Here is a 21513-nt window from a genome sequence, read left to right as displayed (position 1 = left end):
AGCCGCATCACGCATGCTTACCTTTTAAGTGGGGTTTAAGTGCACAGTTCTGTGGGGTTAATTGTGTTGTGCAACTGTTGCCACATTGCGTATCCAGTGCTGGCTGTGAGTTCCATCCCATTGTCACAGTTCTCCTTAAACTCCTACTCCCAGCCCCTCCCTCCCGGACTCCTGGGAGTCATTGCTCTGTACGATTCATCCCTTTCGGTGCCTCCTATAAATGCAGTTGTAATCCATTGCCCCTTGCGCTCTTGCTGATTTGAGTTCACTTGGAATAAGGTCTTCAGGGTTTATCCACACTGTGGGCAAAGCCCTCTCCCGTTGAGCTGTACCCCTATATCTGCGGCCTTCTTACTTTTTCTTTGAGACGAGGTCTCGCATGGCTGTCCAGGCAGCAGGTCTTGTCTTAAACTTGTGATCCTCCTGCCTCAGTCTCTGGAGGAGCAGAATTGCCTTCTTTTTTTGAGACTGAATACTATCCTGAAGCTTGTTCACTCTTGGGCTTTCTCTGCCGTAGTGACTCGTGGTGCACACATGGGGAACACCTGCTGGGGTACCCACTCTTCCTGCTGGTTAACATTCTGAGAAACTCCTTCCTGAGCCATTTTCCATGATGGTGGTGTCCTCACACAGTCCCTCACACACGTCTGTCTCTTCCTCATCCTTGCCAACTCTCTCTCTCCCTCCATCTTTGCCTCCCCCTCCCCCCTGATACCATTGAATTTGCATAAGCAGAACAGACTTCCTTCTTCAGCTCTGTTGGGACTGAGGGAAGACTGTTGGTCTGCAGGGATGTGGGGGAGGCGGAGCACTGCAGGTGGGAGCTCCTGGATGCAAATAGGTTTCGTGTGGTTAATAGTGGGGAGGCCACACCTGTGCCCATTCCATTGCCCTGGCCAGCGTTTTGGGTATGGGATTGTTTTTTTTTTTTTGTTTTAGAAAAAGAGGTTATTTTATGTGTATGAGTGTTTTGTTTGCATGTATGCATGCATGTGCAGTGTGTGTCTATCTGGTGCCCAAGCAGTCAAGGTAGAGTCCACTGGGACAGGAGTTACAGATGGTTGTGAACTGCCATGTGGGTGCAGGGAGCAGAACCCAGGTCCTCTCAAAGAGCAGCTATTTGTAACTTCTCCAGTTCCAGCGCCTCCTTTTGACATAGGGTTTCACTAGGTTTGTGTCCAGGAAGCGGATGCTGGGGACTGAGAAAAAACTGATAGCTGTAGGGAGTGCAGGCAGCAGGCTGGCTCACCCTCCAGGGGAAGGCAGGTACTGCCCACCAGCTCTCTCCTTTGTATGCTTGGACCTGTCACTGCATCCTGGGGGCCCCTGGCATGGGATGGGCCTGTGAGGAAGATACTCTCTCCATCTCTTGGGAGTGACAGAGGTGGATGCAGCTAAGAGCTGCTGCCTTCCCTCCTTCTAGCTGCTGGGAAGTGCTTGGACTGGATGTGTGTTGTTGGAGGTGGGGGGGGGGAGTTCTGGAAGGGGCCTCAGTTGTTCCTAGCATGAAGAATCTGAAGGAGCCCTTTAGCCAGTGCCTCTGTTGTCTGAAGTGGTGTCTTTGGACAGGTGTCGGGTTGGAGTGTTTGGGTTCAATGTCCCGGGTATTCACGGCCCCTGCACCTGCTCTATGAGTCAGACCCTAAGCGGCTGCCTTGACTCTTGGGTCCCCTCCTTATTCTTAGCTTCCAGATGTGGGCATTTCCTTTCCTGGGCTCCTCCTGGGGACGTCTGACTTCTTCCTCTTTCACCTGCATAGTCTCAGTCTTTCCTGTGTCTTGCCGTACGTCTGTCACCTGCTGCTTCCCCGTCTTCGTCCTGCCCTGGCCAAAGGGTGTGTCACTTACCCTGCGAGACATCTTCTGTAGTCCACTGGCTTCTATGCAGTCAGCCTTCTTGGCCCACTGGGGGTGTCCAGTGATGGGAGCCTGCGGGGGTCTCTGCAAACAGCATGGGCAGCAGCGTTGATCCACGTGAGGCAAGAAGGAAGTCTAGTTCTGCAGGAGTCAGTAGCTGGTGTCTGTTCAGACGTTGAGAGTCTAACACCAGGCAGTTTATTTTAGGCATATTTACATACAACACAATTTGGAAAAAGATTCCTTGTGATAAATAACTCAATCCCGTGTGTACGATACAGCTTAAGGCATGGCCACATTGAAACTTCTTTGTAAAGTACATGTGACCCCTTCCAGAGAGATGGATTTCATAAATTGAGGAACAATGCTTAAGATAAGGGTCTGAGGAGGTGACTGAGATAAACATCTGGGTCTGGGGAGCCAGGTGTGGCCTGTGGTACAGGTGGTGCAGAGGTCACCAGGCTGTTAGCCACTCCCAGCCTTCTGGGCAGAAAACAGGTTATGCATCTCTTCCCTTGAAGAGACAGCCCTATGTGTTAACATTCTTGGATCCCCGTGTGCTTCTCCGTGCCACAAGAGCCTTGAGCGCTGTTTGTGCTGGAGGGGAGGGCAGCACCGTGCAGGCAGGGCCTGACTGAAGTGGTGGGAAGAAGTCGGGCAGAGGCTGCAGCAGTAAAGTGAAATCACACACGTGGCTCTCTTTGGAATATTAGGACAAAGGCCAAGCTGACAGTATGGGGACACAGGTGGCAGGGTCCTTCTTTGAGAGTGCAGCCCTCTCTAGATCTGCTGGATGCTTGGGTCTCTGGCCAGAAGGACCCGTCTGTCACCCTCATCTCTGGTGTCCAGAAGGTCACTGACTGTGGCTGTCCTGGGTTGCAATGACTCTGGTCTGATACTACTCAGACAGCAGGCCTCTCTGAGCTTCAGTTTCCCCTGTGGAGATGGCCCTAAGGCTGCCTCATGAGGCCTTAGAAGCTGGAGAATACATAGCTGAACCTCAGGAAGCAGAGCCCCACCCCCAAGGGCCCCATTAGCATCAACTTCATCGTTCCCACTTCCTCTTTAACCCTTGCTCTCCTCTTTACTAGAAACTTCCAGAAGCTCAGGAGCATCTCCTGGAGATTCCACTCTCAGGTGTTCTGGCTTGATGACTGTTGTAGAATTTGGTTTGGATTTAGGCTGGCACTGTCTACCCCCATCCCCCTCTATCCTTTTGAGCCACGGCCCCCACCTACTCTGAAGCCTGGGTCCAGAATTTGGTGTTTTGTTTGTGTGTCTAGGAAGAGGTGAGTAGGGTAGGGAGGAGCCACGGCTTGGGTGAGGACAATGACGAACTTCCCGGCACATAGCAGTACTGTCTGTCTTTCCGTCGCCCCTTTCTGGTTTACTTTACTTTGAAACCCCATGAGCTTTGTTTCTGAGCTTCTTCGGGTGCCTGATGCTCATAGTGTTGTGCCCATATTGGGTCTCCTCCAGGACTTGCGTCCAGAGATGTCTTCTACCACGTGACTCTTGTCTACCACCTTCGCCAAGGGGTAGGGAGCAGCCTCACCAGGCTGTCCCTTCCTTCCGGCCCCCTTGTATCTTATTTCTTTTCCTTTTTCTTTTTGGTTTTTCGTGGCAGGGTTTCTCTGTAGCTTTGGAGCCTGTCCTGGAACTAGCTCTTGTAGACCAGGCTGACCTCGAACTCAGAGATCCTCCTGCCTCTGCCTCCCAAGTGCTGGGATTAAAGGCGTGCGCCACCACTACCCGGCATAGTATCTTATTTAATTCTCATGGAGGGGTATCAAGGTGGGTGTTGATGGGGTTGTGCCACCCTTCCCACCCAACCCCGAGGCTGATGAACCCGAGGTCTTCTCTTTGCAGCATCAGCCTCCGAGAGCTGAAAGCCATCTTGCCCCTGGTCAACTTCAAAGTGAGCAACGTCAAGTTCCTCAAGGACAAGCTGGTGGTAAGTCACAAAGAAGCTCAGCCGGGGAACTCGAACTCAGACCCGATTAGTGCCTCATTCAGAGATCCATGCTGGCCTGGGGCTCTGTGGATTGGCACCCAACCAAGTCCAGTGCCTCTGGAGCTCATCAACCCCGGCCCAGCCCGTGGAGCCCCGTGGCTGTCGGAGGGCCCTTCTGAGGACTTGCCGAGGACGGAGCGAGCGGAGCCTAGCTTGCTGGACTGTGGGACTTGGAACATCTGTGTGTTTCTGTCCCCACTACTCTGTCTGTCACCATTCCCAGGACCTTCCCACAGTCTCTTACCTTAGCAACAGAAACATACAGGCCCATTGTAAAATGCTGTGACAGATGCCTTCTAGCGGGTACCAGAGGTATCTGCCATCGTGTTTTGTATACTCATTAGGCCTGACTCTTGTTTTTGTCCTCTTTCTCTGACCACTCGTTCTTCTAACTTTCTGTCCTTCCTTCCCCCATCCCTGAAGTTTGCTGTGTTCTTCTGCACTGGAGCTGTGGGTGGGGCAGCCGGCGGAGTCTCTCTGCCCCTTGAATGTTGGGTGCAGTGGGGCAGGGCTGGATGGAGCTGGTGCATCTTTCTCACCACAGACAGATGCTGTCAGGGAATGCACACTGGATCCCAGGAGCCCCCTCAGGAGTCTCACTTAGCTGTGTTTGTGTCAGCTGCCATCCATGGGATTCCCCTTACAGGACAACTGCATTCCTTTGGGTACCAGTGAGCTCCCAGCACAGCAAACCTTGTTGATGTGGACTGTGCCATCCTCGGACCTGCTCTTTCACCCCGTTCTCCACTCATTACAGCAGAAAGCAGATCTGAGATATCGAGAGGGAGAAGAGATAAATGTCGTTAATCCCTATACGATTCTCAATCTTGCTTTCTTTTAAATCCAATTTTAAATTCTATGTATGTGTGGGTATGTACGTGTGTGGGTGCATGTGGAGGCAGAGGCTTTGGGGTCCCTTGGAGGTGCAGTTGCAGTAGTTGTGAAAACCACTTGATGTGGGTGCTGGGAACTGTACTGGGTCCTTTGCAAGAACAATTCATGCTGTTAACCACTGAGCAGAAACCTCGTCCATGCGGTCTTGCTTTCTCAAGCAGTTGAAGAGCCAGGCATTTTGAAGATACTGTCTTGGTTTCCGAGACATCCTATGAGGGCAGCGATAGTGCTGCCGTTTTACAAATAAAGAAACCAAGAGTCTAAAAGAGTCCAGTGAGTTGATTAAAGCCGTAAAACAGCTGATTAAGGTTGACCTCTGACTCTTGACTGAGTGAGTTAGGTTTTTTGAATACATTTTTCTTAGGGAGAAGATGATGGCTCAGCCAGTCAGTTCCTTGAGGACCTGAGTTCAAGTCTCAGAACTCATGTCAAAGGAGCTAGGTTTTGGGGGGGGGGCGATATGGCCCAGAGAATCAAAGTGCCCACCTTGTAAGCTTGGCAGCCTGAGTTCAATCCCTAGAGCCCCTGTAAAGGGGGAAGGAGAGAGCTGATTCTGTAACATTGTCCTCTGACCTCTACACACACTGTGGCATCCTGCCCGTACCATACATGTGTGCACGCACAGAACAGGCATGGTTGGCATGTTCTTGTCATTCCTATGCTGGAGGGACTGAGAAAGATGGATCTCTGGAACCTGCTGGCCGGGTGGCCTGTCATTCTTGGTGTGTTTCAGGCCAGTGAGAAGCCTTGGTTTTTTTTTTTTTTTTTTAGATACAAAAAGCCAAACTAAACAACAACACCCCCCCCCCCCCAACCAAAGCCACAAAATGGTAGATGCTGGTTGAGGAATGACAACTGAAGTTTTCCTTTAGGCTTCACACACACACACACACACACACACACACACACAGAGCTACATGCACAGATACGCACATGCACATGCATACACATGTCCACACACAGGCACACGCATGCATTTCCACTCCAACACAGACACACACACATAGACAGCCACATGCACAGATACACACATACACACACATACACATGTCCATACACAGGCACACACATACACTTCCACTCCAACACACACACACACACACACACACACACACACACACACACACACACACACACACATTTTCTTCCTTAACATGTACACGTTAGTCAGAAATGTGTACTTGATCAGTATATCTGAATTTGGCAATCTAAAAGAAAGTATCTCCTCCCCCCCCAAAAAAAAGGGAGTCATCCCCTGTGGCTCTTGAAAAACTGGCTAAGACTCTTCTCTCCGGGGGTTCCCTGCGACTCAAGGGTAGGCACCCTCTGTATTCTCACAGGCAGGAGACTGGGGAGTCACTGGCATTTGGGGTTCAGAGGATTGTGGGTTGACTCCAGCTGTTCTGTTTGTGTGTAGAGGGTGGAGGGCGGAGGGCAGAGGGCAGAGGTGTGATGGTGGACACCTAGCTGTATGCAATCACTTTTGCCTTTTATACTTACAGGAAATTGGTGCGCAGAAAGATGAGCTCAGTTTTGAACAGTTCCATCTCTTCTATAAAAAGCTCATGTTTGACCAGCAAAAATCGGTAAGAGGACTCTCGTCTTGTGTTTCTGAGTCGGGTGCAGAGCTGAGAAGCCCACAGGAAGGGTTCCGCTTCCCACTGAGTCAAAGAAGCACAGATGAGCGTGACGGTAGATGACTTTAGGAGCCTGGCAAATTGTCTTAACCGTGCAGAGCTGTGGGGACGGTATGGGGGTGGGTGGGGCTTGCTGACCTTCCTGGAGGGAATTCTATGGTCATAAATTTGATCAGAACTTTGAAGTGCATGAAAATAAAACAGTATAACTGAGACAACACCATCAAGCCATTCTGGAAGGGAATCCAGCAAGTTATTCATAACCATCTCTGGGTTTATATTTTCATTACTTTAGCTATTTTTGAGACAGGATCACTTATAGTCCAGGCTGGCCTCAAACTTGCCCTGCAAAGTTGGCTTTGAATTTCCAATCCTCCCGCCTCCAGCCCATGAGTGTTGGGATTATAGAGTGAGTTGCCGTGGTCAGGTTATAGAATCAGAGTGGTACCCAGGGCTTTGTACATGGTAGGCAGGCAGTCTAGCCCCAGAGCCGGCCTCCGACTTCTCCTTTTCTTATGTAGATGCATCAGGCTGTTTTAGAATTAAGATGCCCTTTCATTTTGATCCGAAGATGGCATTTGGCAACTCAGTTTGGCTGAAGCCACCAGATTGTTTATTAGACCTAACTAACACTGGCTAAATTCTAGGGCCCTGCTGAGTGACCTGCATGGAGGCTCCACCTAGGTGAGCTTTGTGTCTTTGAGACATGAAAGCCACATTCGTCTCTCCTCGTTTAGGAGGTTGTTAGTGGTGTTCTTTGGGCGAAACACAGGATTAAGTTTGCATGTTTGCATGTTGTGTCAGTCAGTTCTCTTTCCATCTTTGTGTGGCTTCTGGGGACTGAACTCGGTCTAGAGGCTTGCATGGCTTGCTAGTTTGGCTCTTCATTGGGTTTATTTAGCTTACCCATCCCAACTGTGATGGATCACTGAGAGAAGTCAGGGCAGGAACCTTGGAGGACAGCTGCTTACTGGCTAATTCCCCATGTTCAGCTCTCCATGGCACCTGGCATGGTGGATTGGGCACTCCAACATCAACTAGAGTCTTAGTCACTGTTCTGTTGCTGTGAAGAGACTCCATAGGCAAGACAACAACACTTATTTATTTATTTTGTTTTTCAAGACAGGGTTTCTCTGTAGCTTTGGAGTCTGCCCTGGAACTAGCTCTTGTAGACCAGGCTGGTCTCAAACTCACAGAGATTCACCTGCCTCTGCCTCCTGAGTTCTGGGATTAAAGGCGTGCGCCATCACCAACCGGCTTGACAATACTTATTTTAAAAACAAGCCTTTCATTGGGGTCTTGCTTAGAGTTTCAGACTATTAGTCCATTATAGTATGGTGGGGAGCATGGCAGCAGGAAGGAATGGGGGACTGGCAAAGCCCATGGCCAGTGACACACTTCCTCCAATGAAGCCACACCTGTTCTCACAAGGCCACACCTCCTAGTCCTTACGGTCAGTTATCCAACTGGGGACCAACATGCAAAAACATGAATCTCTAGGGGCATTTTTATTCAAACCAGCACATTCCACTCCCTGGCCACCATAGGCATGCAGCCATTTCATCATACAATGACAGTGTGTGTGTGTGAGCGTTGATGCTGACAGCTGCTGTCCTAGCTAATTGGCCTGGACTATGCAAAGCTCCATTCGTTCAAGCTGTGGGGGTGGTTATGAACGCCTGGGGCACTTGGAGAGGAGTTCAGTTTCCAGCACCCACAGAGGGGTGGTGTGCAACCACCTGGAACTCCAGCTCTGAGGGCTACAGTGCCCTCTCCTGGCCGCCAATGACACCTGCACTCATGTACATATACCCACACACAGACAAACACACATGAATAGAAAGAAAAATGAACAAATAACTAGTTGTAAGTTTTACCATAGTGTTTCTAGAAACTTCAGAATGCTGTCTGTTGGGCATATGGAGGCAAAACCTGAGAATAAGGTCTGCCCCACAGCTGCTTCACCTGCCAGTGGGGGTGGGAGTGGGTGGAATCGAATTACACATGAGCTATATTTATTTATTTTCTCTCTCATTGGTGCTGGGACCAAACCCAGGACCACATGTACGTAACACATGCCCTTTGCCACTGCCTCCCATGTTCCTACTAGGATGTCCCATTAAGGACACTTAAGGTCTTTTCTGTCTTAGTTATTGTTCTATTGCTGTGAAGAGACACCATGGCCAAGGCAATCTTGGTCTTATTCCCAGCCCAAGGTTTATTTCAATTTTAGACTTTTTCATGTTGAAATGACCTCACTATGTAGCCCAGGCTGTCTTAGAACTTGCTATGTGGCCCAGGTTGTCCTCAAATGAACTGTTCTCCTACTTTAGCTTCCTCAATGCCACTACACTTGGCCATAGCCTGAATTTTTTTTTATTATAATTCTTTTAATTTAAAGTGTGTGAGAGGAGAGAAGGGGGGAGAGAGAGAGACAGAGGGAGAGGACTGGGAGGAAGGGAGGGAGGGACGGAGGGAGGGATGGAGGGAGGGAGGAAGAGAGAAAGGTGTGGGGGAGGAAGGGGGAAGGAGATACTGTTTGCGCTGAGTGTTTTGCTCCCTCTCTCCCTGGGATGTGCTAAGTGGAACCCTGTGGAAACACCCGGGTCGAAGGCTGCCCTCTGGTGTTCAGAATACCACACTGATCCTGAGTCTGCCAGGGTTTAAGCATTTGAAAATTAACAGCCTTCATTTAAAACCCAGAGTTTTGGCTTCTCCTCCTCCTCCTCCTTCATTTTTGTTTTTTCAAGCCAGGATTTCTCTGTGTAGCCCAGGCTGTCCTAGAACTCATTCTATAGACCAGGTTGGCCTCCAGTCAGAGATCCGCCTGCCTCTGCCTCCCAGGTGTTGGGATTAAAGGTGTGCACCACCATTGCCCTGCAGAGTTTTGGCTTTTTAGAACCACCCACCCGTCCATATCGGGATCTGTCCATTCTTGGGTCCACAGTTCCCTGTAGCATCCCATGGAAGGGAATGGATGGCTGTCATCTCCTTCCCAGGCTGGCCCAGCGGTCTTTCTCAATTTATGTTCACGGACAGCTGTAATCACCCCCATCGGTAGGCTGATAGACCACAGTCCAGCTGCTGCATTTTGTAACTCCGTGGCTTTAGAATTTGAATGATGCCAGCTCAACCTACACTGGCAGTTTTCACTGACTTGCCGAACCATCCTGCTTCTGTACAGTCAGTGCCTCCTCCAACTGCTAGCAGATTGTTCTGGCTCCTGAGCTCCGGGGATGGGGTGGGGGAGTTGGATTTCCTGGAGTTGTTATGGAGACCTATGATCCTCACATCTGTATCTAGGGAGCAGGTACTTGATCATCTGTAGCCAAATGGTTTTTAGCTTTTAGTTGCCTGTTTTTCCTTGTGTCTAGCCACCTGCCTGCATTACAGCTCTTAGGGCTCAATGTGGGAAGGTTGGGCAGCAGCAGGAAGATACACTCATATAGCTAGGTGTTAGTAATGTGAGCAGAGCTGGCAGCTGACAGTTTCTTAGGTGGGTCACATGACAGCACAGTGCCGAGCCCGTTACGTTTTCATCCTTCTCGGGGCGCTGTGGAAGGTTAGATGTGGGGACCAAAGCTCAGAGCGGTTCTTTGCTGGAGGACGTGTGCCCCTGGCACATTTCCCCACTGACTCTGATGCCCAGCCACAGATGCTTCCTGTTAATTCTTAAAACATCAGTGGTGAAGCCGGGCGGTGGTGGCGCACGCCTTTAATCCCAGCACTTGGGAGGCAGAGGCAGGCGGATCTCTGTGAGTTCGAGACCAGCCTGGTCTACAAGAACTAGTTCCAGGACAGGCTCCAAAACCACAGAGAAACCCTGTCTCGAAAAACCAAAAAAAAAAAAAAAAAAAAAAAAAAAAAAAAAAAAAAAAAAAAAATCAGTGGTGAAAACGGCTTCACTGAGAGGGCTCCGTGGGTAGAGGGGCTTGCTGCCAAGCCTGACGACCTGAGTTTGATTCCTGGGACCCACACGGTAGAAGGCGTGAGCTGAGTCCTGCTCGATGTCCTCTGACCTCCACACGTGTGCACCATGGCTTTGTTACTTCATTTGTGTCCTTTCTTTCCCTCCATCTTCATTCTTCTTCTCCTCCCTCCTTCCCACTTCCTCTTTCTCTTCGTCTTTTGAGGTGTAGTCTTACGATGTAGCCCAGGCTGGCCTTAAAGTCAAGATCCTCTGTCTCATCCTCCCCAGACACATGCTCCACCCCCGCCACTCATTTCCTTCTTGTAATTTTTTAAAAATGTAACTTTTTCTTTATTATTATTTAGACTTATTGAATTTTATATGTTTGAGTCCTTTGTCTGCATGTGTGTGCCTGGTGCCTGTGGTGTTCAGAAGAAGGTGTTGGATCTTTTGGAACCGGAGTTACAGATGGCTGTGAGCTGCCATGTGGGTGCTGGGAACTGAACCCAGATCCTCTGCAGGAACAACAAATGCTCCAAACTGCTGAGCCATCTCTCCAGCCCGTTGATATCTTTGGAACAGTAGTCTTGATACCATGCGGAGCTCGGTGTGATACTCTTGTTTTCTCTGTTTCTCATTTCAGATACTTGATGAATTCAAAAAGGACTCCTCCGTGTTCATCCTTGGGTGAGATTCCTCTGACGCTTTGCTGCCCAGGGCTGTGTCCGTGTGCCAAGCTGGCCTCTGGTGGTGGTGGTGGTGGGTGGGTGCCGTGTGCGGTTACTGACCCTGGGTTTGTAGCACAGTGTGGGTGAGTGAACAGCATCCGTGGGATGTGGAGTGTTGTGAGGAAGGTCTACGAGTTTCTGAAGAAAGAACTGTGAGCCTCAGGCTTCCTTCCTGAAGCTTCAGGGAATGTGACAAGTCAATAGCGTTCTCCTTTCCCCTTGCCCTCTCCTCTGCTCCCCTCCCCTCCCCTCCCTTTCCTTCTCTCCCCTCTGCTCCCCTCCTCTCTACTGTGTTTCCTCTCTTCTTCCCTCCCTTTCCTTCTCTCCCCTCTCCTCCCCTCCCCTCCCTTCCTATCTCTTTCCAGTGTGTCACTTCCTTGGCTCTTGCTGCTCTGGTCTTCGGGTTCTATCCATCAGAGGGCTCCTCAGACCTTCTATAGCTCTTGAATGCTGTCCATGATCTCTAAGAATGTCCTGTTGGGGTCTCTTTTTGAGCCTTCTCTGTCTCTGTTTCTAGATTAGTGGTATGCTCAGAGCATGGGGCGGGGCCTCAGGATGGAGGTCGACCTTTTCTCGCAAATGTGCTTCTCTCTAACCAGCCTGTCACTTTCTCCGAGGGCAGGAACACAGACCGTCCTGATGCCTCTGCTGTCTACCTGCAGGACTTCCAGAGGTTTCTTTTACATGAACAACAGGTGAGAGGGTTGCAAGATGTGGCGTCAGGGACACAGTGCTCTCCAGACACTTGCTGTCACAGCATAGCGGTGGCCTCCCTGAGATGGGGTGGGGCCCCATCAAGTTCACCATCTCCTATGGCCACTTTCAGTGGCCGAGCAGTGCCAAGGGGACTCTGCCAGAGCAGGACAGGGGCTTGAGGGCTTGAACAAGACATCCTTCACCTGACTGGTGTCAGCTCTTCCCCTGAAGCCACCTCAGGAGCATCTTTCAGGGAGGCCATCTCTCCTGGGTGGGAGGACGTAACTAGACTGACCAAGCCTCGGGTCCTCTAGGGATGAGATGGAAGTCTCCACAGAGGATGCCGTCTATGACACGCTGGCTCCCAGCGTCGAGGCAGTCACAGGAGTTTCCTGTTGGGATGTAATAATCTGATGACGTGTGGTCACCCCCGTGTGTGTGGACATTCTTGGCTGCCAGGCTGGTGCCTGGTAGACAGATGCTGCTAGATGTTCCCCTGTGATACACAGGATGACCCTGTGAGCCCATCCAGAAGGCCCACACTTCCCACCAGCAACAATGAGGGGGAGAGGCTGTGACAGGGAAGAGAAAACATGCAGTGGCCAGCTGTGTGGCCTTGAGCTGGATTGCCCTGTGTGGCATTGAGCAGGTGGCTGGACTGTCCAGCCACAATAGCCCCAAGTTCTGTTAGCGAGTGCCTGTGCCTTTGGATAAAAGTGTGTGGCGTGCAGGGAAAGGAGAGAAGGGCCATCCAGCCTCTTTGAGGCACCTGGGTCAGCCAAAGTGTTTGCATCAAATATCCTGCACTTTGAGTTCCTTGCCGCAGTCCAGAAGCTGAGGATCGAACCAGGGCTAATGCTCTACCACTGAGCTGAACCCCCAACTCCACAGTTCATGCTTTTAACACCTCTCTATCGGGGGAACTCACGGCCTGCTGGTTGTTTTGGTGTGTGCGATTCAGAGAGATGTGTTAGTTCACCACGGGGCTGGCTGTGGTCTCTCCATCCTGTGCTGGTGAAGTATGACCTCATCACCCCTATCATTGGGCTTCTGTTTTTTTCTGACATTCCTCCCTGCCCCCCGCCCCCAACCCTTTCTACCCAACCGCACACTCCTCTCATTCACAAGGAGACGCGGTGTAGAATATCTGAAACCCAGAGGGCATCAGCAAGTATTGGGTCTGTGTGGCATCTTTCATCTTGTTGCTTGTGGATATTTGGAGTTTCAGAGAGTGGAGAGGAAAACAAACCACCAGATGCTACGGGCTCTTATTTATTTAAAAGAAAATGCTTCTGGAATGTCCAGCATTATGCAGAATCTGCTAGTGGAACTGTATTTGTCGATCTGGGTAGTACTACATGGCTGGCCCCAGGAGGACGGGATGTGTGGTGTCCATCTAGGTCCCTTTGCCCAAGGGACTAGCAGAGTGATTTGGAACTTGATCTTGCTACTTATAAGAGTTCTCGGGATCTGGGATCCTCTTGAGGTTGTCTTGAGACCGTGTACCCTCTCCTCTATGTGACAGTCACATGTGACTTGCAGGATGGTGCAGACGAGAGGACTGTACAGGGATGGGACTGTTTGGATAAACTATCATGAACTGGAGGTTTCCCACAGTAAAGAGCACACACTGACTCCATATGGTCCCAGCCCCAAACCTGTGCACGCCATGACTATTGTACCCTCCTTTCGTGGATGAGGAGGCACAATGAAGACAAGCAACTTGTCATCTTGACTGAGCCAGGGGACACACCCCAATGGGCTGCCTGTATGACGAGAAGAAGCAATTTCAGGGGGGACAGGATTCGTTCTGGCTTCGAGTTAGAGGACTCTAGTCCACCGTAGTTGGGAAGAGATGGCAGCAGGTGGGAACAGCATATCAGTGGGTGCAGGGTGTGGGTCACATTGCCTCAGAAGCCGGCAAATAGAGAACAGGAAGTGGGGCTGGACTATAAAACCCCAAGGCCCACCCCCAGTGACCTACCTCCTCTATCAAGACTCCCATATCCAGAAGGTTCTGTGACCTTTTCAAGAGAGCACCGCCACCTGAACACAAGCCATGCCTGTGCCTATGAGCCTGTAGGGGACATTTGCAATCAAACCACGACATGGGCCTAACTCACCATGCTCCCTGGGCTACTTCACGCTGACACCCAGAGGGAGTGACCTAGCCCAGAAAGTTCTTGGCAGACAATGGTCTTCCATTCACATTGTGTTGTTTCTGTCATCTTTAAGGAGCTATGGGCTCAGGATCTGAACAAAGTCCGGGAGCGGATGACCAAGTTCATTGATGACACCATGAGGGAAACCGCAGAGCCCTTCTTGTTCGTGGACGAGGTGAGTGGGCTGGGGCTAGTCACGTGAGCAGTACCTCTGTGTCTTTCTGTGTCCCCTCAGAAGGTGTCATTGTCAGGTGCTCTGAGACAGACTTCTGGGGAGTGGTTTTCACAGGGTGGGGACTATGCCCACCTTTCTCTTTCTTGAGTCTCTCCTGGGGGAATTTATTGATTTCACCGCTAGAGGGCGTTCGCCACCAGGGAGAAAACAACCAAAGAGCCCAAATGCTTACCTGGCTGGGCCTGGAAGTCATTTCTAAACAGCAGTTGATCTTGTACAGGTGGCAGAGGAGGGACAGAAGGGACACCTGCCCAGTGGGGCAGTCTGATTTATAGCAGTGAAATGTACTTCTGAGTCAGTCAGTGTTTCTGAGGTTTCTTTTTTAAATGTTAGGAGTGGGTAGATGGGAAGTTCCTGGGCCCCTTCTCCGCCTCTTTGTGTTGGCAGCAGTAGGACCCAGGGCCTTTGGCATGCTGGCAGGTGCTCTACCGCAGACCTATGCCCCAGGACCTGTTCATTTTGTCCCGTTCCCGCCCCCCCCCCACCTTATGTGTGTGTAGGCGTTGGTTTTTGTCTCCTACCTTGTTTGAAGCAGGGTCTCTATGGTTGTGGCATATGTCAGGTTCACTGGCCCTGGAGCTTCTGGGGGGGTCTCTTGTTTCCAGTTCACACCTCAGTGGAGGAACATGGAGGTTACAGCATGTACTGCCACAGCCAGCTTTCATGTGGGTTCTGGAGTTCAAACCCATGAAACATTCTTGACCCATGGTTTACTCAAGAAGTCATCTAGCCAGCCCCTCCCTCTCCCTCCCTCCTTCTCTCTCTCTCTCTCCCTCTCTCTCTCTTTCTCTTTCTTTCTAAGGCGCTAAGAGTTGGGATAGGAAATTCAGTCCCCTCTTCTCTGTTCAGTAGCCCTCATTTTTGAACCCAAGGCTTCAGAGTCATTAGCCAAGCAGTCTGCCACCAACTCATCCCCCAGGTCCCCTTCTACTTTTCATTTTGAGGCAGATTCTCAGTAAGTTGTTCAGGCTGGATTTGAACTCATGGTATCCCAGAGAAGCCTTGACTCTGTGATCCTCCTGCTTCATCCTTCTGAGTATCTGGACCAACAGACTTGAGCCCCTAGGCCTGGCATCTTTCCACCCCTTGACATTCTCATGTCTGTGATGCTGTGTCTCTGATGTCCAGTGTCAGACTCACCCATGGTTAGTCGCTGATATGACATGACCCTCCCTTGTGGGCAGCTGGTGTTTTGGCAGCAGTGGACGTTTTGGGATACACACGAAAAAGGGAAATGATGTGTAGGTCTGTGAAGGGTTTATGTTGAGAAGGAGGGATGCAGCCTGAGCCATCTGTACTGAAACCATGGGAACCTGAGGTCTGTGGACCAGCTATTGGTCACATATGTCCAAGTTGACCGATGCATGCACACTAGCCAGAAGCAGGTAGACTCTGAGTCTCCTGTCCCACCACACCTCCACTCTGATGTCTCTTTCAGTTCCTCACATACCTGTTTTCACGGGAGAACAGCATCTGGGATGAGAAGTATGACGTGGTGGACATGCAAGACATGAACAACCCCTTGTCGCATTACTGGATCTCCTCTTCCCACAACACGTGAGTTTCTGGGTGAGCCCAGGCTGGTCCCGTAGCACTGAGAGTGATCCAGTCAGCTGGTACCCCGTGCACAGCCCCAACAGAGCTGGCTGTGAAGGGATGGGGAGGGAGGACCACATTGTTCAGAGGGGGCAGGAGAGGAGTGGGAGAACACAGCTCTCTTTCCAGCAGTATTGGGATGATTATGCGTCCTCTATGGCCTTCTGAAGCAAGTTCGCAAAGCTGGCTTTCTATGATTCGATCATCCTGCCATGGAAGTGTTCATTCAGCCAGGGAGCCAGTGTTTGTAGAACATCTACCCTGGGCCAGGCTCTCTGCTTACCAGGAGTGAGAATTCCTCAGTGGAGGAGGCAGGGACAGTCACATTCTCAGGTGTACAGGGAGGAAGGCATTCACCGAGTGTCAGCTTTGAGCACAGGCTGGTGGCTGGACAGAGGTCCTGGTGAGAAGGAGAGTTTTATCCTGAGAGCTGCATGGGCTGAGGTCCTGGAGCAGGAGCAGAGGGGAGGCGTTTCTGAGGCTGGAGTGGAGAGGCTGGGAGGAGAGTGGCCGGATAGACGGCCAGCCTGAGCAGAAGCTTGTAAGTCACAGGGCAGCAGGGGCCCTCCGGCCACTTCAGCCAGACAGTGACACGTTCTCATTCACTTCTTCGGATAATTCTGCTGATTGGAAAAGAGGAAGGTGAATCGAGAGAGTGAAGGGACATTGCCTTCTGACGTCATTTCCGTATGAGGGTGGAGTCTTTGACTTTAGGTTAGAAAGCGCTATTGACGGGCACCTCCCTAAGTATCTTGTCAGGGGGCAGACGGGCATGAGCCAGACCCGTAGTGTGCCATCCCCTAGGTATTTGGGAAGGGGAACTCTTTTCCAGGGGAATGGGTAGTGGTACGTCTTGAGTTTATCTTAGGACAGCGAATTCTCCAAGCCTAGAGAGAGCTAAGGAACATCCTGAGAGGGAGGGCGGCATGGAGAGAAGGCAAGGATACAACAATTTGTATCTGTCAAAACCTCAAAAACAATCCTAAATAACCTAAGCAATAAATGGGCTAACAAAAGACTGGATAAGAAAATGTATGTTGTGTGTGTGTGTGTGTGTACCATGTATATCCAATAGAATTTTATGAAGCTGTAAAGGAAATGGAATCATTTATTACGTTTGTGAAAAAATGGATGGAACTATAAATCATTATGTTGAATGAAATCAGACTCAGAAACATTGACTACTGTTTGTTTAACAATAACAACAACAACCCTATTTTATGGCAGTTTTTGTTGACTAGGTTCATGGCACCATACATTCTACCAGGAGTTGTTGAGCCTCCTGCCCGTACTGGCCTTGAGCCTCAGAGATAGATGGAGCTAGGGTTCATTTCTTTGGCACCCAGAGCCCAGTGGGCAGCAACGGGGCCACAGTTTACTCTCTGCTTCCCCATTGCTCATGTCATGCTCAGCCCAGGTCTCCAAGAAGGAACACAGCGTCTTCATTGTGTATGGATCGCTTAGGAAGTCATTGTGCACATCTTATTGGTGTTCCCAAACCCAAGGCCTCAGGATGGCATGTACGTGGTTCAGACCTTACCCTGTGTGTTTCCAGATCAGAAGATCTCAGGCCCATGGGGCTTGGGTTCAGATGGTCTGTGTCTTAAGAGTTTCTATTGCTGCAAAGAGACATCATGGCTACAGCAACTCTTATAAAGGAAAACATTTATTTGGGGCTGGCTTACAGTTCAGAGGTTTAGTCCATCATCATCATGGCGGGAAGTATGGTAGAATGCAGGCAGACTTGGTGCTGGAGAGGAGCTGAGAGTTCCACATCTGCACCCTCAGGCAGCAGGAAGGAAGAATGAGACACTGGGCCTGGCTTGAGCATCTAAGACTTCAAAGCCCGCCCCCTATGACACACTTCCTCCAACAAACCCACACCCACTCCAACAAGGCCACATAGCCTAATAGCACCACTCCCTAATTGCTTGGGGGGGGGGATTTTTGTTTAAACGACCACAGTTTCCAAGCGTGAACTGTGTTCAGTACTGCCTCCCTGACATGGCTCATTCCGTCCTTCAGGTACCTCACCGGGGACCAGCTGCGTAGTGAGTCCTCCACAGAAGCATATATCCGCTGCCTGCGTGCTGGCTGTCGCTGCATAGAGTGTGAGTATTCTGTCCTGGCCAAGATGGCGTGATGAACAGAACCACAAAGCCCAGCATTTGTTTTTCAGTGTTAAAGACTTTAATATTGGTGGGAGAGTGGGGGAGGGAGACAGGCTGAGGGGTCCTCGTGCAGAGCAGTTCTAGGGAAGAAGATGATGAGGTTTTTCCCCTAGATGATAGTTGTCCCGAAGCAAGAAGTGACGTCTATCTGGGAAGGAGGTTGGGACATCTAGAAAGTGTCCTGATACACTGGGCAGCTGGGGGCCAGCAGCGGGGGTCACTCTCTGCTAAGAGGAACACAGATATACATCCCTGTTAGCATGACACACCCAGCAGCCACATGTCTACAGGTGAGGCCTTGAGAACCACCATGAAAGGGGCTGTCGCCAGGCTGTGGTGGCGCACGCCTTTAATCCCAGCACTCGGGAGGCAGAGGCAGGTAGCTCTCTGTGAGTTCGAGGCCAGCCTGGTCTACAAGAGCTAGTTCAGGACAGGCTCCAAAGCTACAGAGAAACCTTGTCTCAAAAAAATCAGAGAGAGAGAGAGAGAGAGAGAGCCAGGCAGGTAGCAGACCCTTGTTTCTGTCTGCCTTTCTTATTACCTCTATGGCTCTTTTGTATGTGTGTGTGTGTGTGTATACACAAGCATGTGTGTGTATCACCAAGTGCTTAAACATCAGAAGCTGACAATCGCTGTTCAGAAGAAAGGGTCTCTCAGTGAACCTGTAGCTCTAGTCTAGCTAACCAGCTTGCCCCATGGTTCCCTTGCCTCCACTTGTCGAGCATCTACATGGGTTCTGGGGAATTGAACTCTGGTCCTCATGCTGTACAGCAAATGCTTTTATCCTTGAACTATCTGTTCAGCCCATCTTTGGGGCTTTCTTTCCCAGCTTGGTTAGTATCCTATCACTGCAACAAAAACCCCTGCAATATGAACTTAGTGATGGTGGAAGGTTTATTGTTTTCTTCTGGTTTTGTATCTTGGGTTCAGAGCATTGTTTGGGGCTTCTGACGACAGGCCATGACAGGAAAATGTGGTAGGGCCAATGCTTCCACCAAACTAGGAGAGGAAGAAGAATAAGCTGGGCTCTCACCACCCCTGTCAAGGGTATCCCCCTCAGTGACCCAAGGACCTCCTCCTCGGCCGTATTGAGTGCTCCTTCAGGAACCAACCCTGGTAACATTTTCCTCAGTCATAACCATGTATGTGGCTGAGAAAACGATCCAGACCACAGACCATGCCTCCAGTGTTTCCAAACCTACTTATCTTGTGCCAAAGTGGCGTGGCAGTTACATATGGGCCTCCTGGGTTTCAGTTTTTATCTCTGGGAAAAAAACTGTGAGAAAATGAAGTCACAAGCCCCCAGCTCCTCTGTCCTGGGGGATGTTCAAGCCCCCACAGTCTTATTCCATTTGTATAATTTACTACAAACCTTTAAGAAACTGGCTCATTGCTCTATGCTGTTTCTACTGGTGAGAGGGGAGCCTCGAACAGCTGATAAGAGAAACTAGAACCTGTTGGGAACATCTTACAAAGAAAGATGCATGGGAAGGAGTGTTGTAGGGAAGCATGTTGTGTTCTGTGAGCTGGTAGATATGACCACGTGTGTGCGGATAAGCCTGGGTCAGCCCTGGGAATGGAGCTGGTGTGGGCACCTGGGTCTAGCCTCATGTTCTCAGCCCAGCCACATGTCCTGTCTGCCTGCTCCCTCTTGGTGGCTGTGCTGGCTGGTGCTGAGCCACCTGTGTTTTCTCCCCAGTGGATTGCTGGGACGGGCCTGACGGGAAGCCCATCATCTACCACGGCTGGACACGGACCACCAAGATCAAGTTCGATGATGTTGTTCAGGCCATCCGAGACCATGCCTTTGTTACCTCCAGGTCAGTGGCTGATTTTCCAGAGGCGTGTCTGTAAGGGGAAAGCTGATAGGGCTGGACACTGGACAGACAGACAGACACAGATACACACATACTCACATGCATATACACACTGCCCAGTTCTCCTAAACCCTGGGGAGCCTGGGTTCCATTTGACTAGTTATTGGCAGGTGGCCTTTGTAACTTTATGAAATGATAGTGGTCTTAAAAATTATGCTTATTATTTTAATTATATGTGTGCGTGAGTGTGTGTATGTGTGTTTGTATGGGTATGTGTGTGTGAGCTCAGATGCTAGAGTAGGCCAAAGGCCCTGGATCCTCACAGCTGGAGTCACAGGTGGCTGTGAGTGGCCAGATGTGGGTTCTGGGAGCTGAACTGGGGTTCTCTGGGAGAGTATTATGAACTCTCCACCCCTGAGCCGTCTCTTTAGACCCCATGAGACTGAGTTCTAGATGCTTTTTTCCCAGTTTGAGTCTGTGAATGGCTCGCCTTTGTGGTTCTTTGCCATGATTACCACATCGTACCAGTCATGGTGATGACTACATGGACCTCACAGGGCCGTAAGACTAAAATGGCGTGAGGCATGCTACGTGTTTAGTGTTGCGCGTGGTCAGCATTCAGTAAACAGGCTCGGATGTTTTTGAGGCAATTCCTGCCGGCGTTCCTTGAGTTGGGTAGGGGTGGGCCTGGACTGGGGCAGGGCTTCTGTGAACATCTTTTCCTGCACCAGGATGCCTTTTAGTTAGTCTGCAGGGCTCTCATGTTCCCTTCTCCACACAGCACTTTCTTGGGCGTCCCTCCCTCCATCAGCCACTGAAGCCCCGAGGGACCCTGTGTTCACAGAGATGGTATAGCATCTACTCCAACTCTGTCAGCTTCCTGTCATGATGAAAAGATGCCACTGTCATGGATTTATAAAGAGGGGGGCTCATTTGGGAACCATGTTTTGGAGGTCCTAATTACTGACCTATTACCCATCCTGCCCCAGTGCCTGAGACATGGGCATTTGCTCACCGGTGTGGGCAATTACAAGGTTCCTGCTTCCTGTCTCCTGGCCGACTCTGTCCTCTGCCCCTTGCAGCTTCCCCGTGATCTTGTCCATTGAGGAGCACTGCAGTGTGGAACAGCAGCGTTACATGGCCAAGGTGTTCAAGGAAGTGTTAGGAGACCTGCTGCTGACGAAGCCCACAGAGGCCAGTGCTGACCAGCTGCCCTCCCCCAGCCAGCTTCGCGAGAAGATCATCATCAAGGTAGGTATGCGTGTGGGGGCTGCTGTCTACTGGGGGGGGGGTATCCACAAGGACCCAGTGCCAGACTCAGGTCTCGCCTTCTTTACCTTGTCTCTGATCTTGGGCCAAACCTTGATCATGTAACCTCTCGGTGCTCCTGTGCCCTTCTGGTAATGATGTGTGTGTGTGTGTGTGTGTGTGTGTGTGTGTGATATTGAACCTAATTACCTTGTTACCTCGGTAACAAGGAACAGCTGTGAGCGGGTATGTGCAGCACGCTTGGCACCACGTTCATCCTCTCAATTCTAACCCGGGGGGGGGGGGGCGGGGGTGGGTTCCAGCCAGCCTGGGCTACCTAGTGAGACCCAACCTTAGAACAAAACAAATGGAACTCATCCGTTCTTGGGTAAACCTCACCAGGCCTGATGTGAGCCAGTCTTGTGTGAGTGTTGGAGGGGTTCCAGTGGCCCAGGTCCCATTCCTGCCCTTGGGAACTCTCAGACTATGTGGGGTATGGATAGCTGCTTAAAAAGCGTGTGAGTGGCAGTGGGATGCTGAGGCTGGCGT

General features: G+C 50.7%; 1 protein-coding gene across 1 annotated transcript in view; it reads left to right on the top strand.

Annotated features, from left to right (window-relative positions):
- Window positions 1–21513, top strand: part of Plcg2 (phospholipase C gamma 2) — a 122465-nt gene that overhangs the window by 57112 nt on the left and 43840 nt on the right. Inside the window, exons 6-14 of the mRNA XM_057753631.1 lie at window positions 3726–3810; window positions 6267–6350; window positions 10955–10998; window positions 11662–11734; window positions 13971–14072; window positions 15571–15689; window positions 17754–17839; window positions 19599–19719; window positions 20799–20967. Coding sequence (XP_057609614.1) covers window positions 3726–3810; window positions 6267–6350; window positions 10955–10998; window positions 11662–11734; window positions 13971–14072; window positions 15571–15689; window positions 17754–17839; window positions 19599–19719; window positions 20799–20967 — 883 coding nt within the window. The remainder of the gene's footprint in view (window positions 1–3725; window positions 3811–6266; window positions 6351–10954; window positions 10999–11661; window positions 11735–13970; window positions 14073–15570; window positions 15690–17753; window positions 17840–19598; window positions 19720–20798; window positions 20968–21513) is intronic.

Source organism: Chionomys nivalis, chromosome 21 (assembly GCF_950005125.1).
Source record: "Chionomys nivalis chromosome 21, mChiNiv1.1, whole genome shotgun sequence".
Taxonomy (NCBI): Eukaryota; Metazoa; Chordata; class Mammalia; order Rodentia; family Cricetidae; genus Chionomys; species Chionomys nivalis.
Note: the sequence above shows the minus strand (reverse complement) of the source record. Positions and strands in the feature narration are given on the sequence as shown.